Below are 21,055 nucleotides of genomic sequence, written 5' to 3'. Positions count from 1 at the left end.
TAATCCTGTTGCTTTTTGGTAATTAATAGGGTCCTAATATTTGAGACCCACCATTCAAAGCCAGAGGTGCTGGAAGGCGTGAGGACTTGGCCTCGGGTGTCTCAGTGCCTGGTGACACACACAAGATTCGTCCAGGCTTGGCTAGGTGTTAGTGACTCCCCTGGGACTGCTAGGACTTGGGAGCATTTTAACTTTTACTATTTAAAGTAAAGGCTGTCTTGACCTGAGTAGCAGTTTACCACTGATCTCAAAACATTTTTCCCATCAGTGCAAGGGTATATTCAGTAAAGGTACTGCTTTTCACTGTGAGGTCTGTGGTTGTTTTCTGTGGCAGAATATACCCGAAGAAACCACGGTGTAACCCCAACTCATTCTTTCCTCTTCTTTAGGGCATCTGTGACCAGGAGGACTTTTGGGCATAGTGGCATTGCTGTGCATACGTGGTACGCCTGTCCAGCACTGATAAAGTCCATCTGGGCTATGGCCATTAGTCAACATCAGTTCTACCTGGACAGAAAGCAAAGCAAGGTAAGCATGTTGAAAGTGAGGAAATAGATGTATTATAGGGGTGAGGTGTTCTAACTCCTCATGGCCCCAGCAAGGTCAAAGCGGCCATTCTCCTGCCCTCTATTTCCACTTGAGATCAAAACAAGGCAAAATAACTCAAGATACATGCTGACTTTTGCCAGGCTAAAGGAATTTGTAATGAATTCGTGTCTGTGGGGGCAAAGTTTGAGGGGAAAGTTGTACTGAACTATGGCCAAATTGGAGAAGCCAAAGTTTGCAGACAGATAGGGTCGAGTCCCTGTCTGGATGATTGCCACAGTGTCTTCTGGTTCTTCTTTGTGGTTCAGAGTAGCTTCAGACTACACCTGCCTCTGAATTCATCTTGCTATCCCTTGCCTTAACTATTTTATTTTCCCAGAAATGAAGAGTAGAGGATGTTATTTATTTCTCTCACTTCATAGAATCTCACAGCAGATGAAGGGGTAGGATGCTGACAGCCTGACCTTACAAGATACTGTCTTACTGTGGTGCTATACATACTGTAGTGCTCAATACACAGAAGAAACCAACTTGAAACCAAAGGGATGTGTGTGTATTCCCTCTAATTCCTTTCATCAGCAGTAATTTTAGTCGTACCCAGAGCAGCAGGAGGTGGCTTTGATCACTTTAAGATCACTTTGAGACAGAAGAGAGACTTCTCATGCAGACATCCATCTTCATATGAGCATGCAGTTGTAAAACTTGACAGATAAGATAAATATTTCGTTGAATGGGTACCTGTCAGTGAACATGGACAAAATTGTAAGTTCTCCCAATAGCAGATGAGAGTTTTCTGTCTCCCATTTCTACTCAGCACTACCAGAGCAATATATTACTCTCTCTGTTGCTCTCAATAAAAAAACTTGGCAAACAAACAGAAGTTTATTTTCTTTTTTACTTTTAGCCAGATGGGTTGGCAGATCTAGCTGCAAGGTATTTAGGTCACTAGAAACCAATAAACAAAAGGAGATTCCCTGCTCCTCCCATTTCTTTGGTAACAAACAGGGTCTTTTAAATGCCCAGGACTTCCCTTCAGTCACTTCCTTTGTTGTTGGCAGATTGTGTTTCAATCTGATCTCCCCTCTCTCACACTCCTACAGACAGCACCACCTACCAGCCCTCGTTTGTCAATCTGTCATGTCTCTTGCTATGTCAGAGTGCTTTGTCACAATAATCCCAGTGGTCATGCTGAGGCTTTGAAGTTAAGGCACACAAATATTTTTGTCCCTTTTTTCTTAAGGGAGCTGGTGTTTCAGTCCGTTGTCCTCATCTTTGACGTGACACTGCCGAGAATGATAGATCCATCAATTTTAAGTGATGTGTTCAATTCATCTCTCTGGTCACTTCAGGACACTATATCCGTGTGCTTTGCTTTTGAATACCAGTAAAGCATTTGCTAGAGTGAGGCAATGTGAAATGTCTTTGTTTCATCTCTTAGGGGCTCAAGCAAACGTTTATTTGAGTTTCAGGTCACGTGGGTTTGCATCCCCTTAAATCTCAGTCCGCACTTCAGATGAATTCCCAGCTTCAAAGCACAACTTAGATACTCCTTGCTTTTATGTCCAAACTTGGCATTTCACATAGTTTTGACAAAAGAAAAAAAAAATAAAAACAAACTGAGATGAAAAAGCCTGCTGGAACTGATCTCAACTGAGCCTTCACTTCAGTGGTTAGGTTCTGTGGCAGGTGATAAGACATACTGGATGGAGCAAGCTAGAAATCTGTGCTCATGTAACTGGGCACCAGCTGGATTTGGATCTTCTGCACAGCTCCACTGGAAAAGGCCATTCACTTGATTTTGAAATGAACCAAAATAATCTCACATGGATTTTGACCCTTTTGCAAGGAAGTGAGGTCCCAGCTTTCTTTGCAGCTTCACGCTGCATTGAACTGCTGCCAACTCGCTAAGTTCCCAGCATCTCACTCCCCACTGGCTCTGTATGTCTCTTTCTGCAGTCAAAGTGTAACACAGAGTCTGAAAAGATCCCCGGCTTTCTGAGTGAACATGTCAGCGTGCAGAACTCCTGTCAGCTTTCTTTTTTTCAGTAGACAAATGTATCAGGACTTTAAGCCGTGTCTTTGCTCTGTTGACTGCACTGAGTCAATCAAACGTTTGGCCCAGAAGCTTTGAAAAGTCTCCTTTTATGGAAATTTCCAGTAGCACATTCCTGCAAGCACGGCGCTCTTTGGCTCAGTGAACTGTCAGAAAATGGGCCCAGGCTTTCAGAAAATCCCACTGAAACACCTGCAGCAAAACCCCATCACTGCAAGCAAGAAGGATATAATTCATCCCTGGTGTCCATCTACTCTTGCTTTTCACTGATGTATTTTCCTTCACCTTCTGACCCTGTCAGAATAGCACTGGGGATCAGTTTGGCCCCATGCTTTGAGATGACTCATGAATGAGCTTGTCTCCTCTGTGCAAATGAGACTTGGCAGGTCTGCACTAAGTGCTTTAAATTTTTTTTGCCTTGAGGGACTGCAAGGCCCAAGGGAGTGCTAATGGGATGTAATCTAGCTTTCCGCTATTGTGCTGTCGGTACAAAGTCTTGCACAGGCCTTGCACAAGCTGCTGCTCAGTGGCCTGTATGAAATGAGCTGTTGGTCTGATTCCGCCATTGATGAGTGGCTGTCCAAAGCACAAGACCACCTGACAATGATTGGTGTTGCTGGAGGCAGCAAAGGCTGCAGCGATTGAGCAGCGTGGAAAGTTCACCCAGTTTCCTTCAGGAGATGCTCCATCCCCACTCAGTGGCCTGGCTCTAAAACATTCCCTACCAGCTTCAGCAGGTTTGGGCTGCACCCTCGGTGGTTCCTCCACACTGCCCCGCTGATCCCCAGTCTGCTGTCTTTTGGTATGCTTTTCTTCTGCCCGGCCTCTAGGGTTGTCAGGCTTTGGTCTTACTATTTCATTTGTCCAATTTTGGGCATATTTCCAGCTGATGCTGGCTCAGCATGTTGGCCAGGACCACAGCATCCAGCTTCATTGCCTTCCCTTGGCATATTGGTTAGTGCCTGGTCAAACAGGTAGGGCCTGAGCATGCACTAATTTGCAATCTGGAAATGAGTGGAAATAAACTACAGGGCTGTAATTATTCTACAAATACAGGAAAACTGTCTCCTCATGGAGTGGGAGGACGAGATCTGTCTGTGCAGACTTGGGGTTTATAGCCTTTCCTAGACATCCAGTGCAGAGACTCAGTATAAGGGGTTAGGGTTGAGCACAATGGCTATTCCTGGGGTTACACAAAGTATACATAACCCTACATAGCCAGAGGGTTATACAGCATGTAAGCATCTGCAAGGAATAAATCACCAGGACAGCAGCAGCCTGAAGACTCATTGTCTCCAAAGATCTGGCATTGCAACAAGACAGCAGGTCATGCTCAGACTCCTTATCAAAACTCAGCAGGAGAAAATCTTGTTAGATAAAAGCAGTGACTTTCCTCTTCCAGAGCCATTTGGAGAACATTGTACACAAAACTACTTGCATCTCATTTTTGACCAGAAACCTGAGTTCAGGAAGCAAAAAGTGTCCTACCCTTCTCCCTGGACTGAGTCTAGAGTAGAGCTGCTGGAAATGAAAGGTGTCTGCCTCGTTGTAGCATTACTTTAAGGTGGTCAGTACTGGTTGCCTGATCTGCTGTGATACATTGGCAGGTGGTTCTGCCTTCACACTCAAATGAGTGGGGATCCTTTGTTCTTAGGATCGTTGTGGAAATAAGCTTGTGAGGCATTCAGGTACCTCTGAATGGTAATAACAGAGCTTATAAATACCCAATAATATCAGACTATAATAATACTTCTGTGGGTGCTTTCAGTACAAGGCTCTCCCAGTGCTATCTTTGTTTACAGTCTTAAATTAATCTCAGAAACACAGTGTGCAACAGGGAGACATTTTACTTTCATTATTATTTCACTCATGTGCAAACAGAGGCAGAGAACAGCTAGGAACTTAAGCTGAAGTGTCTTTCCCAAAGCCTCACAGCAAATCAGTAACAGAGCTGAGAGTGGTGAGCGTGCAGCCATCAGTTCACCCTTAGCTCTTGTTAGAATGATGTGAAGGAATGCCAAAAACCCCATCAGAGCAAACTGTCCCCGCTGGTCCACCTCATGTTAGTTCCTATGGGAACAGATCATGTGCCTTCAGCACCCTACTGAACAAAAGTTTTTGTTGTTCCACAATGGCTTAATGAAATGTTTCCTTATGTTTCTCCCTGAAATGCTTGGAAATGACCCTGGTTGGAAGACGCAGGACTAGGGGGTTGTTCTGATGTAGCAGTTGCTGTTTCAAGGTGATTCAAATGCTGTACTGCTCAGAAAAAAAGGTCTGGAAAATTACTGTGGCAACCGAAACACCATCATGTGTAGAGTTCATCTTTTCAGTAGTGCTAGGGCTGCCACTGAAGAGCTTTCCCCAGCAGCCTTAATCAATATGCTTGATCCTCTTGTTAAGCAAGCATCATGTTCAGGTGCTGTCAGCAACATGAACTGGAGATAGGTGGCAAACTGCTAATACTAAGGTTTGTATTGCAGAGGCAGGGCAGCCTCTAGGACTGGATGAGCCCAACTCTGCAGCCAGCTGCTGCACTTGTTTTGTTGCTCAGTGCACTGAAAGATTTCTGCCTCCATTGGCTCTGTGGGGCATAATGACGGCTAAACTCACAGCTCCAACAAAGGAAATTCAGGGGATATCTCACCTGAGCTTTCAGGGCATCTTGTCCCAAATTCTTCCTCAGCAAATTGAAACAGGATGACATCTAAGGAGATCAAGTCTCTCTCTCCTAAGTTAGGTTTATGCATTATGCAGGTTTGCTTTCCCTGGGGTGTGCCTAGATTGCTGACCCGTGGTGCTGCGCAGGGTCCTGGCACAGCCAGTTATTGAGCTGGGGCTGACTGTTTTCTGACTTGACTAATATTAATGCTTTGGAGAATTCTGTTGCTGCAGGTGCTCTGTGTGCTGCCTGTTACTCTGAACCATAACCAGAACATGTTCTCCTGCCAGTATTTTCTTCCAGCTTCTCATGAAAGCCCATTTAAGCCAGGTCCTCATCTTGTTGATCCAGAGCTCCTTGCCAGATTTGGACAAACCTTTTGTGGCTTCTTTTAGGTACTAGAGGCAGTCTTTGGCCTTTGAGCTTATGCAGTAGCATTTCTGAAGGTTTCTTGTTGTATTTGGTAACAAAGCAAGTCTATGCGTAGTTTCTTCAAGAGGGAAAAATATCCATGACAAAGAGAGAAAATAACAAACAACAGGAAATGACGCCAGAATTACATCCACTTATGAGTGTAAAAAGTGCAGTCCTAAATACAGTTCTGGATTGCTTCCATTCTTGCAAAATAATCCTAGTTTGCTGTGGAGGCTTGTTTCCTGCCACAGTGGGATGACTTTCTGCTTCTTTGAGCTTTAAAGAAGTGCTAGGCCATTACTAACTCTTTTGTCCATGTCCAGTCCAAGATTCATGCTGCAAGAAGCCTGAGTGAGATTGCAATTGACCTGACCGAAACTGGAACGCTCAAGACCTCAAAGTTGGCCAACATGGGGAGCAAAGGGAAAATTATCAGCGGCAGCAGCGGGAGTCTTCTGTCATCAGGTAGGTCCTCCATCCTGTAAATGGAAAGAATATGGTGGGAAGGGCTGTGGTCATAACATAATGGTGAGCTGCCAGAAGCTGCACTGCAGAAGTGGAAATCACTTCCCTTTAGTCTTTCTGTCTGTCCAGGTGTAAGTCCATCCCTCAGCATATTGCCCCACATTCAGCACAGGACACAGCCTCCCTGTCTCTCATTTCAGCTGCTCGTTTCCTCTTTGGCCAGAGGAAGTCTCTCATTTCCTAGCTGAGATCTGGTCTCTCTTCATAGTCTCTGCTGTAATCACCCTGTGGTACCCAGCTCATCTCAGCTGTTTGCTGCCTGAGGCCAGTGTGTCCATGGAGCAGTTCCCAATCTGCAGTGGGAAAGTGATGAAGCAGCTGAAGCCAGCTGATGCTGGGAATTGGTGACACCCCTCAGCACTGTCAGGGCAGGGTGGCTCTTTCACAGAGTGCACATCTTCCTTGCCTCTCTGTTGCAGGAATTTGCATGGTTCCCCGGGCCCAAAACAGTTGTTCCTGAGCATCCTCCACCAGCTTAGTGCCGGGGACTGAGAGGTTTCTTTTTGTGCCTTAGAGCACCTTCCTGTGTGAGGAGGACATAATCAGTGAAACAAAATCAGGAGAAGTTGATGAGGGAGAGAAATGGAGCATCAGAATAGAAAGAACAGGAAAGGGGAGTCAGGTGCTTGTCTGTATTTCTTTGAGACTTTTCTGTCAGTCTGAACAGGTGAAGCTGTATATAGAAGAGTGCTAAACACTCTAAGATTGATTGATTGCAGAACGCTTGAAGCTGCTCAGGTGATAAGCTCTTCAGGAGGGCAGAGGTGCTGGTATCAGTATAATTAACAATTGCAGTCAATTATGTGTCCTCTGCTAAGTGTTACATCAAGTTATCGAAATCAGTTGTGATGAGCAGAGAACAACCTTCCTGTGCTTGCCAAAGGAGGAGTCCACCTAAGAATGCACACGCTTTAAAACTTAACCCACCTTGATGCAGCAGATCAGTTTTTCATCACTGTACATTCTTCATGTCTTCTAAAAGCCACCCTCTCCTACCTGGAAAATGTCAAGCAAGGGGTTAAATTGCTCAACAACTTCTGAGCTCTGGATTTGCCTGCTATGCAATTTCTTGCCTTGCCTGTGAACAGAGATGCCTTTCTGCTCCTTGGGTCCGGCTGACACAGCACACAATCCTTGTGTCTGTACCTCCCATCACTCAGGGAGCGATGCAGTAGCTGAGCAGCTCCTGGCCTCCTGTCAGGTTGCTGGAGCTTTTTGTTTGGCATTTTTTCTAGGTTTCCAGGAGGAAAGTAAATAATGTTAAGTACCCCAAGGAAGTTCTTACGGTCTTTACAAGATCTCAGCCTCCCGGGCAACATTCCTGATTTTGTGAAAGCTGCTTGGTAGTAATCCTGTTTTCATGTTTATACACTAACTTTTAGTCTTCCTGGAAAAAAAACATGGAGGTCTGCTTCTGCTCTCACAATGGGAAAGAGAAGCAGCAAAGTAAAAGACAGCAGAAAATCAGGCCCAGAAAAGCTCTAGTGAGGCCAGCACCTGAACAAGGCTGTATGGACAGAAATCCCAGATGGCCAGCAATGCTTACTTTTATTGTCTGTCTATTTTTGCTCTCTTCTCAAATCCATTCTGGCTGTGACTCAGTAGAATTGTGGTAGCAACCAGACCAATGCAGAGTTCACTGCCCAAACGAGTGATTTCTTGTGACCTGTGCAGGTGGATCAGTCCACATCAGTGCTTAGCTAGGACTGTGTAAACTCTTTGTCGTTTGAGTTGTTGTCCATGGGCCAGGCAGGCATGTTTCACTCCATGTTCCTATATTAGCTGCCTTCTAGGTCCTACCAGCTGTGGAGGCAGGATTCTAAAGTGTTAAGGAGCATTACAGGGTTTGCAGCTCCTGTGTGCCTTTTGGAGTTAGATGCATGTTTCTGTAGGTAGGGAAGAGTAGAGAGAAGGCATCTGCCATCAGAGGGCAGATCCCAGAGTATTGGAGGCCCTGGATGGTCACCCAGATCTGCTCCAAGAACCCCTTCACTCAGGCCTGGATGGCAGAGTGACCCAGCCCTGCCCAGCTGCACGGGATGGGGCATTCACTGATTGTCCTGCTGGACACAGTCACTGGCTCCATCCCAGCCCTTGTATTTCCTCCCATTGTGCCGACATTATCAACACAAAGCCACAACAATGGTGGGTTATCGTGGTACAGCCTGCGTGCTGGAGAGAATAAGTGCGAATGATTAAGTGGCCACAGTGGATTTCCATACTATAAATACCCTGAGTGACTTCAAATCACCAGGGCAGAGCTGAATCTGTTTGCTGTTCCTGCTTCCAGGAATCTGAATCTGTTTGCTGCTGTTCTCTGCCCTTTTTCCTGGAAATTACTTGTCGCCATTTCCTCTCTTCACTTTACTCCTCCTCAGCAAAGGGGCTGTCCCTGCCATGTGGAGCATGCCAAAGTTGACATGTTTCCCCTGGATTTGCAGCAAGACTGCAGGGAAATAATAGCTGTTGTTTACAGCTGTCACAGCCAAAATCTTGCTGTTCATCACATTGTAGTTGCTGCATCGCTTACAGTCTCAAGGCACACCAGAGAGGTAATGGAGCTTTCTGCTGGAGCAGTGATTTCCTGTGATCACAGCAATTCAGGACCAGAGCCTGAGCTCCTCTATGTTTCCCAGGCCCTCTGTCTCAGACAGCATCTACTGCAGTTCTGAGTTTTATCCTTATTTCAGCTTTGAAGGAACTACTCAAAATAGAGAGCTGCCAGGATTTAGCTCAAGGATCTTCTGAGCCATCTCTGGGTATGTAGGGCAAGATTTGCTCATGAATGAAAGCTCTGCTTTGAGATTGGCATGAACCGTGATCAAAAGCAGCAGATAATTATTGGGATGAAATCAAGCAAGGTCTACTGTGGATTTTTTTCTTTAAAGAGCAGTCCATGCCATAAGAGCTTTGCAGTGCTCTTAGCTAGCAAGGAGTCCTATTGTTGCTGGGTTATTGTTGGCCTGAACCCCAAACTGCCTCTTTCACAGAATAGAATCATAAAGTCAGTACGACTGTAAATGACCTCTCTGATTATCTAATTCAGCCATCAACCCATCCCCACCATGCCCACTAACCATGTCCCTCAGTGCCACATCTACACGTTCCTTGAACACCACCAGGGACAGTGACTGCCACCTCCCTGGGCACTCTGCTCCAGTGTCTCACCACTCTTTCTGAGAAGAAATTTTTCCTCATATCCAGCATGAACCTTCCTTGACACAACTTAAGGCCTTTACCTCTTTTCCTTTCATTTCACTGAGTTGAGAGGAAACCTCAGAAGAAAATTGCTGCTTTAACTCTGCAGAGGTGATAGAGGCCCCTGAGCCATGCTCCTCTAGCAGCAGCAGAGGTTTCCTGTATGTGGACCTGTTTACATTTGCAGATGCCACAGTGTGTGATTCCTGGGCCCTGTTGCTCCATCTGGCAGGAGCATCTCCTAGCAGTACTGAGCTGATGAGTGTTGGAGTGGGTGACCAGCACCCACACAGCCCCCAGCACTGCCTGCAGGATGTTGGATCGCATCCTGTGCTGAGCTGCACCGGCTGGGCTCCTGCATGCTGCACAGGATATCCTATATGTCTGGCAGAGCTGAGAGTAACTGTCTGAGGTTGCTGGCTGCTGCATGCTGACATCCTGGTGCGGTGAGTCAGCCCAGGCTCTGGCATGGAGCAAATGTTGGGGACCACCCCTCCCTGCTCAGGGGACAGCTTGCTGTGGGGATCCGGATGAAATGCCAGCAAACTGAAGCCAACAGGATGGATGTAGTGTGACCATATTTAGATGTGGTTTTGTTGGAGGAGACTCACAAAATAAGAAAGAGATGCCTGGGTTCTCCTGCCTTGCTTCTGCTTGGCCACCCTTTTCTCTCACAGATAACAGATCCAAGCCTCAGGTTTTTCTGCTCTTCAGCATGCCATCTATCCTCCTCGTTTGTTTTCATCATTTGCATTTACCCTTTTCCAAACTGATGCCACCCTGCTGCAACAGGTGGAGGGCTTAGAGACAAACAGTGAGTCACTGGTAGGGCTTTAACTTCCTTAACTCTGCCTCATGTTGCTGGTCTCCTTGCATTTGATAAGGTTTAAAGCAAAGCTTGACTTGGAGGAGACACCTGTTAACTCTGCAAACCTCAATAAGCACAGCTGACCTTAGTCAGACCCACCGGGTATGTGAGTTGGGGCATGTCCCTGTCAGTGGCACCAGGAATCTCCCAATACCAGCCCATTGGCACTGGTGAGAAACTGAGCAGTGCATTCTTCTGGAGGAGTGAGTTGAGCAGGGAGGAACACGTTCTCCCTGTTTCATAGCTTTTGTTCTTCTGAATGTTGGTAGAAGAAGTCACCCAGAGAGGCCAAGGGCTATCAGAAGTTGTATAGCATATTCACAAATTAGCAGGATATTATGAATGCTCAAGTCACCGAGACCCATCTTCCACCGTGTGCAGGTATACAAACAAGCCCCACTTGAACAGATTTCTGGTGGCTGTCAAAGAGACAGCCCTCTGCTTCCCACCCCTCGTGTTTTCACAACCTTTTTTCTTTTAGGGACATCAGATGGGTCTGCAGAATGATGTTAAAATGCAGAATTCAGTAAATCTTCACACAGCAGTGGAAAGGAAGCTAAACAAGAATACTCACAAAAAGGTTCAAAAGTTATACAGAGGAATTACATATTTCAGCAGTATTTCTCTGGTTTGTGCATTAGGAACTAGTCCTAATTGTGGGAGCTAAACTACCTGTGAAACCCCCATCCAGTCAACCATTTCTGTTGCATCAGGACTGTTCTTTTTCAGGCTGACTTTTTTCCATTGATGCTGCCTTTGGGAGGCACTGGGCAGCTGTGACTCAGTGAGCATAATATTTAATAAGGCTGATGTAAGGTAGTAGCTGCTTGGTTGGTTTGGTTTGTGCTGGTTTTTAATTATTTCTTCGATTGTTTTTATGGTCTTCTGATTTGTTCTGACATTTTGGGGTCAGTTACCACAGGGTTTAGAAGTGGGTCTGTGGTCACAGCCTTGCTTCAGGCTGGATTAATACATTTTTATAAATGAAGAGCTTCTAATGGGAGCTGTAAGCACCCTAGCGATAGAAAGAGCACTGTTCTGTGTGTCTTCACAAACATCTCACTCTGGCTTGATTCTCTTCACTGATCAAGTTGGCACTTCGTTTTTGCCTGTGAGAATAAACAGAGTATCTAACCATAAAAATCTAATAATACAACCCAAAGCACTTCACTTTGCTCAGACAGAAATCCCTTATCTTCAAGAAGTTCTGTGGCAAGATGGGAGTTGGCCTCTTCTCCCAGGTAACATTGTTAGGATGAGAGGCCTTAAATTGCACCATGGGAGGTTCAGGTTGGATATTAGGAAGAAAATTGTTCTCAGAAAGAATGGTGAGGCATTGGCACAGGCTGCCCAGGGGGTGGTGGAGTCACTGTGCCTGGAAGTGTTCAAGAAACATGTAGATGTGGCACTGAGGGACGTGGTGAGTGGGCATGGTGGGGATGGGTTGATGGTTGGACTAGATGATCTTAATGGTCCTTTCCAACCTTAATGATTCCATGGTTCTGTGACTTCCAGATCTCCCCCAGACCCTTTGCGTTCAGGGAGCAGTGGGAAGGGTGGCCAGATGTGCATTTAGTTGGCATTGCCACTGACCACATCAGGGTTGAGGCTGCATGGTTCTCAGGCAGGGTCAGCACAGCTGGGGCAAATGCCTTGAACTGTCTGTGCTTGATTTGGGTCTGTACCAGCTCAGCCAGAAGCTGTTCATTTCCTTCTTGTCAGCACTCTCCAAATCAGGCATCTGGGCAGCACTTAGACTATTCATATGTTTTTAAATGTTTCAGCATCTTTGTAGCTGCTCTGGCAACCAGCAGTGCAAAAATGAACAGCTTTTAAAAATAAATCAGAGCCTGGTGTGGAGGTAGGGAGCAGAGAGAGGAAGGAAAAGGGAAGAGCAGTTGAAAGAAAAACACAGATCATTAAAGTTGTCCTAAAAGGGGTAAAAAAGAAAGAAAAAAAAGGGGGGTTGAAACATCTGCTGGAATTGTGAGCAACTTTTTTTACCAGGACTCAGCAGATTGTTGGCAATTAAGTGAAGAAATAAAGCAGTTCAGCTTTGCTAGAACTGCTCACCAGGGTTGCTATTAAGAATTACTAAATGCTAGAGAGGGCTTCCCCTGCCAGTGTAAATACAGGGCTCCTCTAGAAGATCCTGTGAAGTTCTTGCAGTGCAGATGTATTCACAGAATTTAGTTTTATTGCTCTGTGGGTGCAAACAAACCCATATGAAATGAGAGTGACTAGAGCAACTAAACAGACACACTGCTGTGAAATTGTTCTTCTCTGCCTGATGATGCTCAGCCTGGCTAACCCTCAGTGACCCTTCCTTCACCTTTCCTGATCCAGGACAGCCCAAAAATGTTGTAATGAATGAAAGGTGGCACTTTGCAGAACGAGTGCCAGCTGTCATCCTGTATGGAGACTGCAGAAAATAGTGGTGAAAAAGATCTGTGAGATTTTCTGCTCCCACAGGACAATTGCAGAGCTATTTCATGGCACGGGCTGCCTTGAACTTCTTTTGGTTTTGCTTTAACAGTCTGCTGGAATATTAGCAACAAAAGATGAAGCTGGAAGCACAAATTTCAATCTGGTTTGCTGCCAGAACAAAGAGTTGTTCCCAGTTTCCTTCCAGAGCTCTGTGAAATGGCAGCAACATTTACAACTGGCTTTTGCTGAACACCTTCACTGTGCACTCAGAGGCCAAGCTGCAAATGTGTCTAGAAGCAGCTCCTCACTCCCATCCTACACATAACACAGAAACCTCGATGTAGCGTCCTTTTGTATTTCACCCATGCTTTCTTTGTGCTGTTGCTCAAGAGCTGTGGGGGACAGCCTCAGTGTCACCCTTGGACACCATGTACTGAGATGGAGGGAACGCTGAGGACCTGAAGGAACCCTCTTGAAGTTCATTGCTGTGTCACATTTTCTCTGCAGGCTCAAACCTGTCTCCACAAGAAGTCCCTGCAGAGCTGGTCACAATCCAGCTGTCTAAACATAGGTGTCTTGCATACCTGTGTTTAGATGAGAGTATCCAACTGCCAATTCAACAGAGCTTATGTCTCACAGAATCTTGTGTCATACCCACCACCCCATAGAAGGCACCTCAGATACCTTAGATCACCTAGATGCATCTGTTGAGGCAACGGGAACCTCTAAACCACAGCAACCCTGTCAGTTCAGACCAGCTGTAGCTGAACATATTGCAGTGGCATGAGTGTAGAAAAGCGTGTAGAGATGGTATTTTTCCCTTCCAGTGATTGCTTTGCATCTCACAGTGTGACCATAACCTTCATTTGTTAGTCTGTGACATAAGGATGCACTCAGCTTATGCATCATCATAAACTCATGCCCAAGCCCAGATATATTGAAGAGGGTAAATGCTGAGCGCATCCTAAAAGGTCAGCCACTCAACTTACAGCTATATGCAAAGTTACTTCTTTTTTGAGGTGCAAGAAGCTGGATAGGAACTGATGCATCATCCCTAACAAACTGATGAAAAATCAGAAATCCCATTGATAAGTTTCCCTAAAGAGCTGAAGTTAGGAATTGTTGTGACCTCTGATTAGGAGTCTGACTTAATTCTGGATTTGTACCAAGAAGTGGTAGTGGTGGAAGTTACTGGGTAATTGCTACATGAAAAGTCAAGCCATTTGGACACCCAGTTCAAATATTTTGACCTATCTCTTCCCAAGCAGCAGCTACTGCCCTGGAAAGACCTGTGGGTGGTTGTTGTTTGGTTTTGTTTTACAGCTTAGTGTGCTTTTTACAGGAATCTGGCTAAGTAATTTTATTCCATTACTCTGTTGTTGTTTTTTCTTGTAAAGCAGACTCTTTAAGTGGATTGAATTAAATGTTTACTACTAGAGTAATTACAGCCCTTAAAGAAGCCATCTGCATTGTAAAGTGGTTTCTCCTAGGCTTACTTTCCCTAAAATGCTTCTCCAGGGCTTTGTGAAGTGTGCTGTTATTTGCTGTTGGGAACTTTCGTGGGAATGATTTTTTTAGGATCTCTACGGGAATAATTTTGCTGCTTTTATTTTTCTGGATAATGAATGTCTTTGTGTATTCCTCTGTCCAGTCTCACTCTGTTAGTTTAAGCATTAAGAATTAGCTGTAAACAAACATAACTGTATAACACCTGCTTCGTATCGTAGCCTGATTTCGTTTTGGACAGACCACATCCAGGCTTTGGTACAATTACAGGCATCCCAGATGTGTGTTCTGCTGTCAGCTGCCACAGTGAAGTCATTGTTTATTGACAGGTTCCCAAGAGTCAGATAGTTCTCAATCTGCCAAGAAAGACATGCTGGCTGCACTGAAATCCAGGCAAGAAGCCTTGGAAGAGACGCTGCGCCAACGCCTGGAAGAGCTGAAGAAACTGTGTCTCCGAGAAGCGGTAGGCAGCGGATCTTTTATAGCTCTTAACACTTGTTGCTTGTACATCCTTACAGCATGCTTTTTGTTTGGAGGTGGCAGTCATCAGAAGGATGACATCCAGGACTTTATCATGCTAAGCTAGCACTGCTTAGGTCTAATGCACAGAGGGGAAGGTTTGCTCGTGCCACGGTTACAGGAGTTCACAGCCCAGTGCCTTCACTTCAACTCCAGCCCCATCGTCAGTGCAGCCACAAATGCTGTGCAATACAGCCATGCCTCGCCGGGGCACAGTGCTAACAGAAAGGAGCTATTTCCTCACTGTGCTGCAATAGGGTTGGCCTGAGCCCATCTGTCAGCACCTTAAGAGCTGTTAAGAAGTGTTATTTCTTTCTCTGGATGATTTGACTGAGCCAGTTGATGGACACTTGGGGTTTGACCCAGTCTTGCAACCCTACAGCTCATCCATCAGCAGGCTGCAGCTGGAAGCATTTCCTCTCAGGCTGCCTTTAGTCCTGTCTGCTTTGCTGTGGGAATGGCTCAAAACACAGGGAGAGGAAGGTGAACCAAGGGGGAAAAAAGGGTTAAAAGTGGGGGGCATAATCAAATAAGCATGGCCAGAGCCATTCACAGCAGTGGCATCAGGTTACCTCAGGCCATCACCACTCCAGTTACTCATTAATTCAGATTACATTTCAGACCTGTGCCTGTGAATACTTTTCAGCTTATGAAGGCTGCGTGGTAGCCCACGTTCATTTTGTTCTGCTCCAATTTTGTTGCTTTTACAGAAGACATTAACTGTTTCCCATGTGCCCTGCTTTGTATTAAGTTCAGGGTTGTATAGAAGATATCCTCAGGAACAGATGCATGAATCTGTGTCTGGATGCAGTGCGTAGAGCCCCATCAAAGCAAAATGAATACATTACAGAAGAAAAGCTGAAAGAACTCCACAGGGCTGGAAGGGCAACCCAGAATGGGACACATGAGATGTTTCAGCAGTGCCTCTTGCAAAAGGGGCTGTGCACATCAGCACAGAGCTGGAAAGTGCTTGGAGGAAGGATCAGAAAAGGCCAGACCCTTTTCAAAGTGACCTGAAAATAGTAGAAAGAAAAACCCCATTAGGGAGTAGAGGAGAGGCCAGGGCAGGCAGGGCCTGAGCTGCGCGCTCACATTGAGGTCAGTTGCTGTTCTTTGGGATTCAGATGATTTAGGTTACTCTGCCAGCTGGATCCTCTCAAGGCTGATGCTAAAGAACACAAAACCCTTTTGTCCTTCATGGGGAGACTTTTGAGTACGAGGAGTTGGGCTGTTCTCAGAGTGAGACTCCTGTGTTTTTCGTTGGGCATTTGAATGCCTTTAATGCAGATATGTGGGGCTGTATTCTGTACTCCAAATAAATCCACACAACACAACAACAAACATTACCTTCAGTGTTGGCACTCACTGCTTCCCGTGTTCCAGGTATTTCTCAGTTCTGGGGGATTTGCTTCAAATTTTGAACAAATTTTTACAAATAACCCCATCAATCTGACAGAGCATCATCTAATATCGCTCCAAAGCTGCTCATGACATCACCTGGCCTTGGAAGGGCCTCTGATACATGAAATGGTATCAGTCAGGTAATGAGGTACCAGGCACTGCTTTTAGTGACTATTAGCACTGCATTCCTCTCAGACACATCATGAATCAGGTGGGAACATTTTTTGTGCAGGTCATAACCTGCATGGCTGTTGCCAGTGGGACTTTCTAGCGCAGTGAAGGCTTCAGGGGTGTCATCTCCCTTGCAGAAGGAGCCCAGAAGAGAGAAGCTCTTCTTTTCCTGCTCACCCTGTAGCAGAGATGAAAGCATGCGTGCTGTAATCTGTTCACCCCAGACCCCAACGCCCAAGGGATGGGCAGCACTTACAAACTGTGCTGGGCAGGCAACAGAATCTCTATTCGTGCCTAGGTTAAAAAAGCTTCCCCACCCTCAGCAGCAGAGCCTGGACCACATTCTCAGGGCTGGGTGTTTATCAGCCTGAGCTAAATGTGGTGTTAATGACCGCCTGTCATTTTAAAGTCACAATTCAAGAGCAGCACTGTGCTTTGCACATGCCAGGACTCTGCTGCAGCATTTCCCAGGTTGCTAACAGTGTTTTCTGCTTGCAGGAGCTCACAGGAAAGCTGCCGCGAGAATATCCCCTCGATCCTGGGGAGGAGCCACCCATTGTAAGGAGAAGAATAGGAACTGCCTTTAAACTGGATGAGCAGAAAATCCTGCCTAAGGGAGAGGTAGGATTTGACCTTCCCTTCCAGCTGTGTGTTCCCACTTCTGGTTGCTACCACATCTGGTGTGCATGGCATAGAAGCCACAATCTTCCTGTTTCAAGTGACTGTAGTTGGTCACAGTGCCTTTTTTATGAGCCAGCAGTGTGTCCAGTGACCAAGAGGGCCAATGGCACCATGGCTTATATCAGAAACTGTTGCCAGCAGGAGCGGGAAAGCGATCATCCCTCTGTACTCAGCTCTGGTGAGGCTGCACCTTGAGTACTGTGTTCAGTTTTGGGCTCCTTGCTACAAGAAAGATATTGAGGCCATGGAGCGTGTTCAGAGAAAGGCAACAGAGCTGTGAAGGGTCTGGAGTACAAGTATTATGGAGGGAACTGGGATTGTTCATCTGGAGAAGAGGAGGCTCAGGGGAGACCTTATCACTCTCTACAGTTGTCCAGAAGGAGGTTATGGTGAGGTGCGGGTTGGCCTCTGCTTGCAGGTAACAGTGGCAGAGCAAGAGGAAATGGCCTTAAGTTACACCATGGGAGATTTGGGTTGGACATGAGGAAGAACTTCTCTGACGAAGTGGTCAGGTGCTGGAAAGGGCTGCCTGGGGAGGTTGTGTCGTCACTGTCCCTGGAGGTATTCAAGAAACATGTAGATCTGGAACTGAGGGACACAGCTTGTTAGGAAATATTGGTGAGAGGAAGATGGATTATTGCACTGGATCATCTTGGAGGTCTTTTCCAACTTTGGTGATTCTAAGATTATTTTTTTTTAATTCCCTTCAGAAAAGAGAAGCAGAGGAGGTTGCTTGTCCAGAGTAAAGGTTAAACCCTCAGGGCTCAGCCTTGGCTGTGCTACAAGCAGCAGGAATAGCCAGGGTGACCAACTGGATTGTGACAGCCCGGGTGACCAACTGTAGCGCCCTGTGTGAGCAGGGAGCACATGGAGAGCCCCCTGAGCCATCTGAGCCCTGCTGCTGCCCTGCGTTGTTACTACAAACAGCAACTTGCTTTCTGCTTCAGCAGTGATCTGAGCTCAGATCTCCCCTAGCAGGAGAGAAAAGCATCACAATTACTTATCTTAGCCCCGCAATAGCAAGATAAAAGCATAAAAGATACCTCCCCAGTCCTTAAACAAAAGAGGCTCCGTCCCTACCTATAGGGAGCTGGATTTATGTTTTTTTCTAAGTTTGCTAGGGAGTGTTTGTTCTTTTTCCTTGCTCCCACAATGTGCTGGGTCAGTGCCCTGAACCGTGGCTGTGAAAACAGGCCTGCAGCAGCTGTAAGGCGGGCCCCGATTCACAGAGGAGCCATTGTCTGCAGGGACACATTTGTCTCAAGACACTTGTGTATATCCCAGTTTTGAGTTTCTTTTTCATTTTTGTAAGAGGAGAGCCTGAAGCTGGTGTGACTGTGTGGTTTAAGGCCCAGGGAATTAACTGTCGTTTTGTTGGCATTTTTCTTCTGCCGAAAAAAATAAACAGCTGGAGCTCTATAGTTTTGTTCTGAATGGAGCCTGGGAGAGGAATTCCACCAAAGTCAAATATTCATGAACTAGCACATTTAATTAAGCTTTTCAAAGGGAAGCACAGTTTAACTCAGTTACTCCTGCAGGTCCTGCAGTCTGTTGGCTGCTGTGTTAAAAACTGATCCCTGGTTTCCCCAGTTCATTTCTGTTAAGCGGTTTTTGGGGGCACTCCATGAGGAATGTCTACAGTGCAAAGCTAGGCTGAGCAGGGGGAAAAGCATGAAGGCAAAGCAGTTCTGCCCCACTGCAGGCACTCTGCCTTTTGGCACCAGCAATCCAAACACGCCGAGTCAGCTTTTCTCTATCCCCTTTTTCATCTGTCAAACTTTAGGACTGTATTGAAAACCATAAATTTCTGTTCTCAAAGAATAATGTTGGGCTGTGTTTACTTGGCTGCCAGTTTGAGAAAGTTCAGAGAGGCCAGTGTTGATTTTCATGTGCTTTTCAGCAAGTGCAAGCTCTAGAAACTCAATTTAAAACAAAGGTGAAATTCTCTTCCAGTCCCATAAATCCAGAACTGAAATTACCAACTATGACAAGGACCTGAAGCAAGGCACTTCCCTCTGAAAACAGGTGATATCCCTCATTTTCTGAGGCTTTATTCATAGGTGCCTCACTGGATGAAAAATAGATGGTTAGGGCTGGGAAGAAAATTAAGATGTTTTTCACTTAGTTACATTGAATGATTTAGAACTGAATCTGTGAAGGCTTGAAATGAGAGCTTGCACCAAACTCCTAATAACTTTAAAATAAGACCTTCACCAGAACACAAACTGCAGAGTAGGCTTCTAATGTTCTTGGTAATCACCTCTACGTGGTCTGGAGTTCCCGACTCTGGGAAGGATTTTGAAGAAGGCAGTGAGCCAGCTTCCAGGCCTTCAAACTCTGTTGTGTCAAATCCACTTTTAATAGGCTTGGTGTTGATAAATTTATAAACTCTGCAGTGGAAAAAAAAAAAAAAGGTTCTGCTAAAAAGATGGAGGGGTTGCTTCAGTCTTCAGAAACGATTGCTGTCATTTCAAGGCAGTGCTGACTCACCACTGACAGCAAAGGACTTTTTCCAAGCCAAAAGCCCAAAATAAAAACTTCAGAGAACAGTTTGTTTGATTAATTCCTGCAGCATCCGTTCTTGCAGCACACCACTACTAAATGAAGAGAAAGGATTTGAATTTGCGTAATTGAGATCTCCATGGCAGTGTGTCTGTCAGTGTGATCTGAACACCCACAGTTCACTGGAAGTAGAAGAGCTTGGCTTTTCTCCCCCATTATGCAATGTGTGGTGTTCCCCTTTTTATCAGCAAACTAACACCAAAACCTGACGATGATGAACAACAAGAACTCCAAGGTAGCTGAATTCACTACACAAAACAAATGTCTTTGAAAATGATAGCTTGAGGTCCCAGCGCAGACCAAGCTGTATCAGCTTCTGTGTTTGCATAAACTGACCCAGATCCCTTGATTTGGGATGATAACTAAGAGACAGTTATCTGTAGAATTAAAAATTCTACTGACACTCTGTAACAGCTGATGTTGGATACACAAGCCCTTTTTGGCATACACAAAATGTGCTTAGACTCTGATTGCTCTGAAGTCACCCTTCTGGCTTGTAACTTGAGGGGACAATTTCCTAGTGTAATGCATTGGGGCAGCCCATAATTACCTCAGCTCCTACTCTCCTGGATTTTGACAGTCATGCACCAGGGAGGAATTAGCCCTTCTTCACCTTTTCTTACCCAAAGAAGTCATTGAGTGCCAAGCTTGTCAAGAAGGTTAAAACTGTAGCCTTGCATCTGTGTATAGATAGCACTGCTATCAAACCAGGCTCAAATGTGGAGCTGGGAAACAGGGAGAGGGAATGAGTAGGAGTTGGATGTAAAAGGTTGAATGAGTCACTGGTAGAGCACCACTGAAGTGGGCCAACGTATGAAAAGGCAAACAGCACGGCAGAACTGGGGCTGAAGCACTCACATCCTCTGTGTGTGGGTTGTGCCTTCCACCAGCTGTGCTGCCAGGCACTCATGTGGGCAGGGGGAGTGAGGTGGGTCTGCTTAGGGAGGCCCTGGGATGAGAGGAGCAGCATAGAGTCACAGAACCATAGAATCGTTTGAAATGGAAAGGACCTTTAAAGATCGTCTGGTCCATCTCTCCTGCAGTGAACAGGGACACTTACAGCTAGATCAGGTTGCTCAGAGCCCCATCCAGCTCGACCTTGGATGTCTTCAGGGTCAGGGCCTCCTCCACCTCTTTGGGCAACCTGTTGGTGGATGATTTCCTGATGGCCTTTGCTGGAGGCCCCTGGACTCAGGGGGAGCTCCTCTCCAGCTGAGCCAGAAGTTTGGTGGCAGCCAGAATCTGCTTGCCTTTTCCCAGGAGGCAGAGCTGGAACGCCTGGAGAGGGAGTTTGCCATTCAGTCCCAGATCACAGAGGCTGCCCGGCGCCTGGCGAGTGACCCGAATGTCAGCAAAAAGCTGAAGAAGCAGAGGAAGACATCCTACCTGAATGCACTGAAGAAACTGCAGGAGATCGAAAACGCCATCAATGAGTATCGCATCAAATCTGGAAAGAAGCCAACCCAGAGAGCTTCCTTGATCATAGATGGTAAGTGGGGCTCAGCACCCACAGCGCTCCAAA

At 46.0% G+C, this 21,055-nt stretch overlaps 1 protein-coding gene across 9 annotated transcripts in view; it reads left to right on the top strand.

Moving 5' to 3' along the window:
* The window catches only part of FRMD4A (FERM domain containing 4A), a 355,674-nt gene that overhangs the window by 318,350 nt on the left and 16,269 nt on the right, over positions 1-21,055 (top strand). For all 9 annotated transcript variants that reach the window (XM_048962839.1, XM_048962846.1, XM_048962854.1 and 6 more), the window contains 5 exons: positions 390-528; positions 5,999-6,140; positions 14,529-14,662; positions 16,789-16,911; positions 20,794-21,022. In XM_048962839.1, the coding sequence (XP_048818796.1) occupies positions 390-528; positions 5,999-6,140; positions 14,529-14,662; positions 16,789-16,911; positions 20,794-21,022 (767 nt within the window). The remainder of the gene's footprint in view (positions 1-389; positions 529-5,998; positions 6,141-14,528; positions 14,663-16,788; positions 16,912-20,793; positions 21,023-21,055) is intronic.

This window comes from Lagopus muta, chromosome 1 (assembly GCF_023343835.1).
Source record: "Lagopus muta isolate bLagMut1 chromosome 1, bLagMut1 primary, whole genome shotgun sequence".
Lineage (NCBI taxonomy): Eukaryota > Metazoa > Chordata > Aves > Galliformes > Phasianidae > Lagopus > Lagopus muta.
This window is presented reverse-complemented; position numbering and strand designations above follow the sequence as displayed.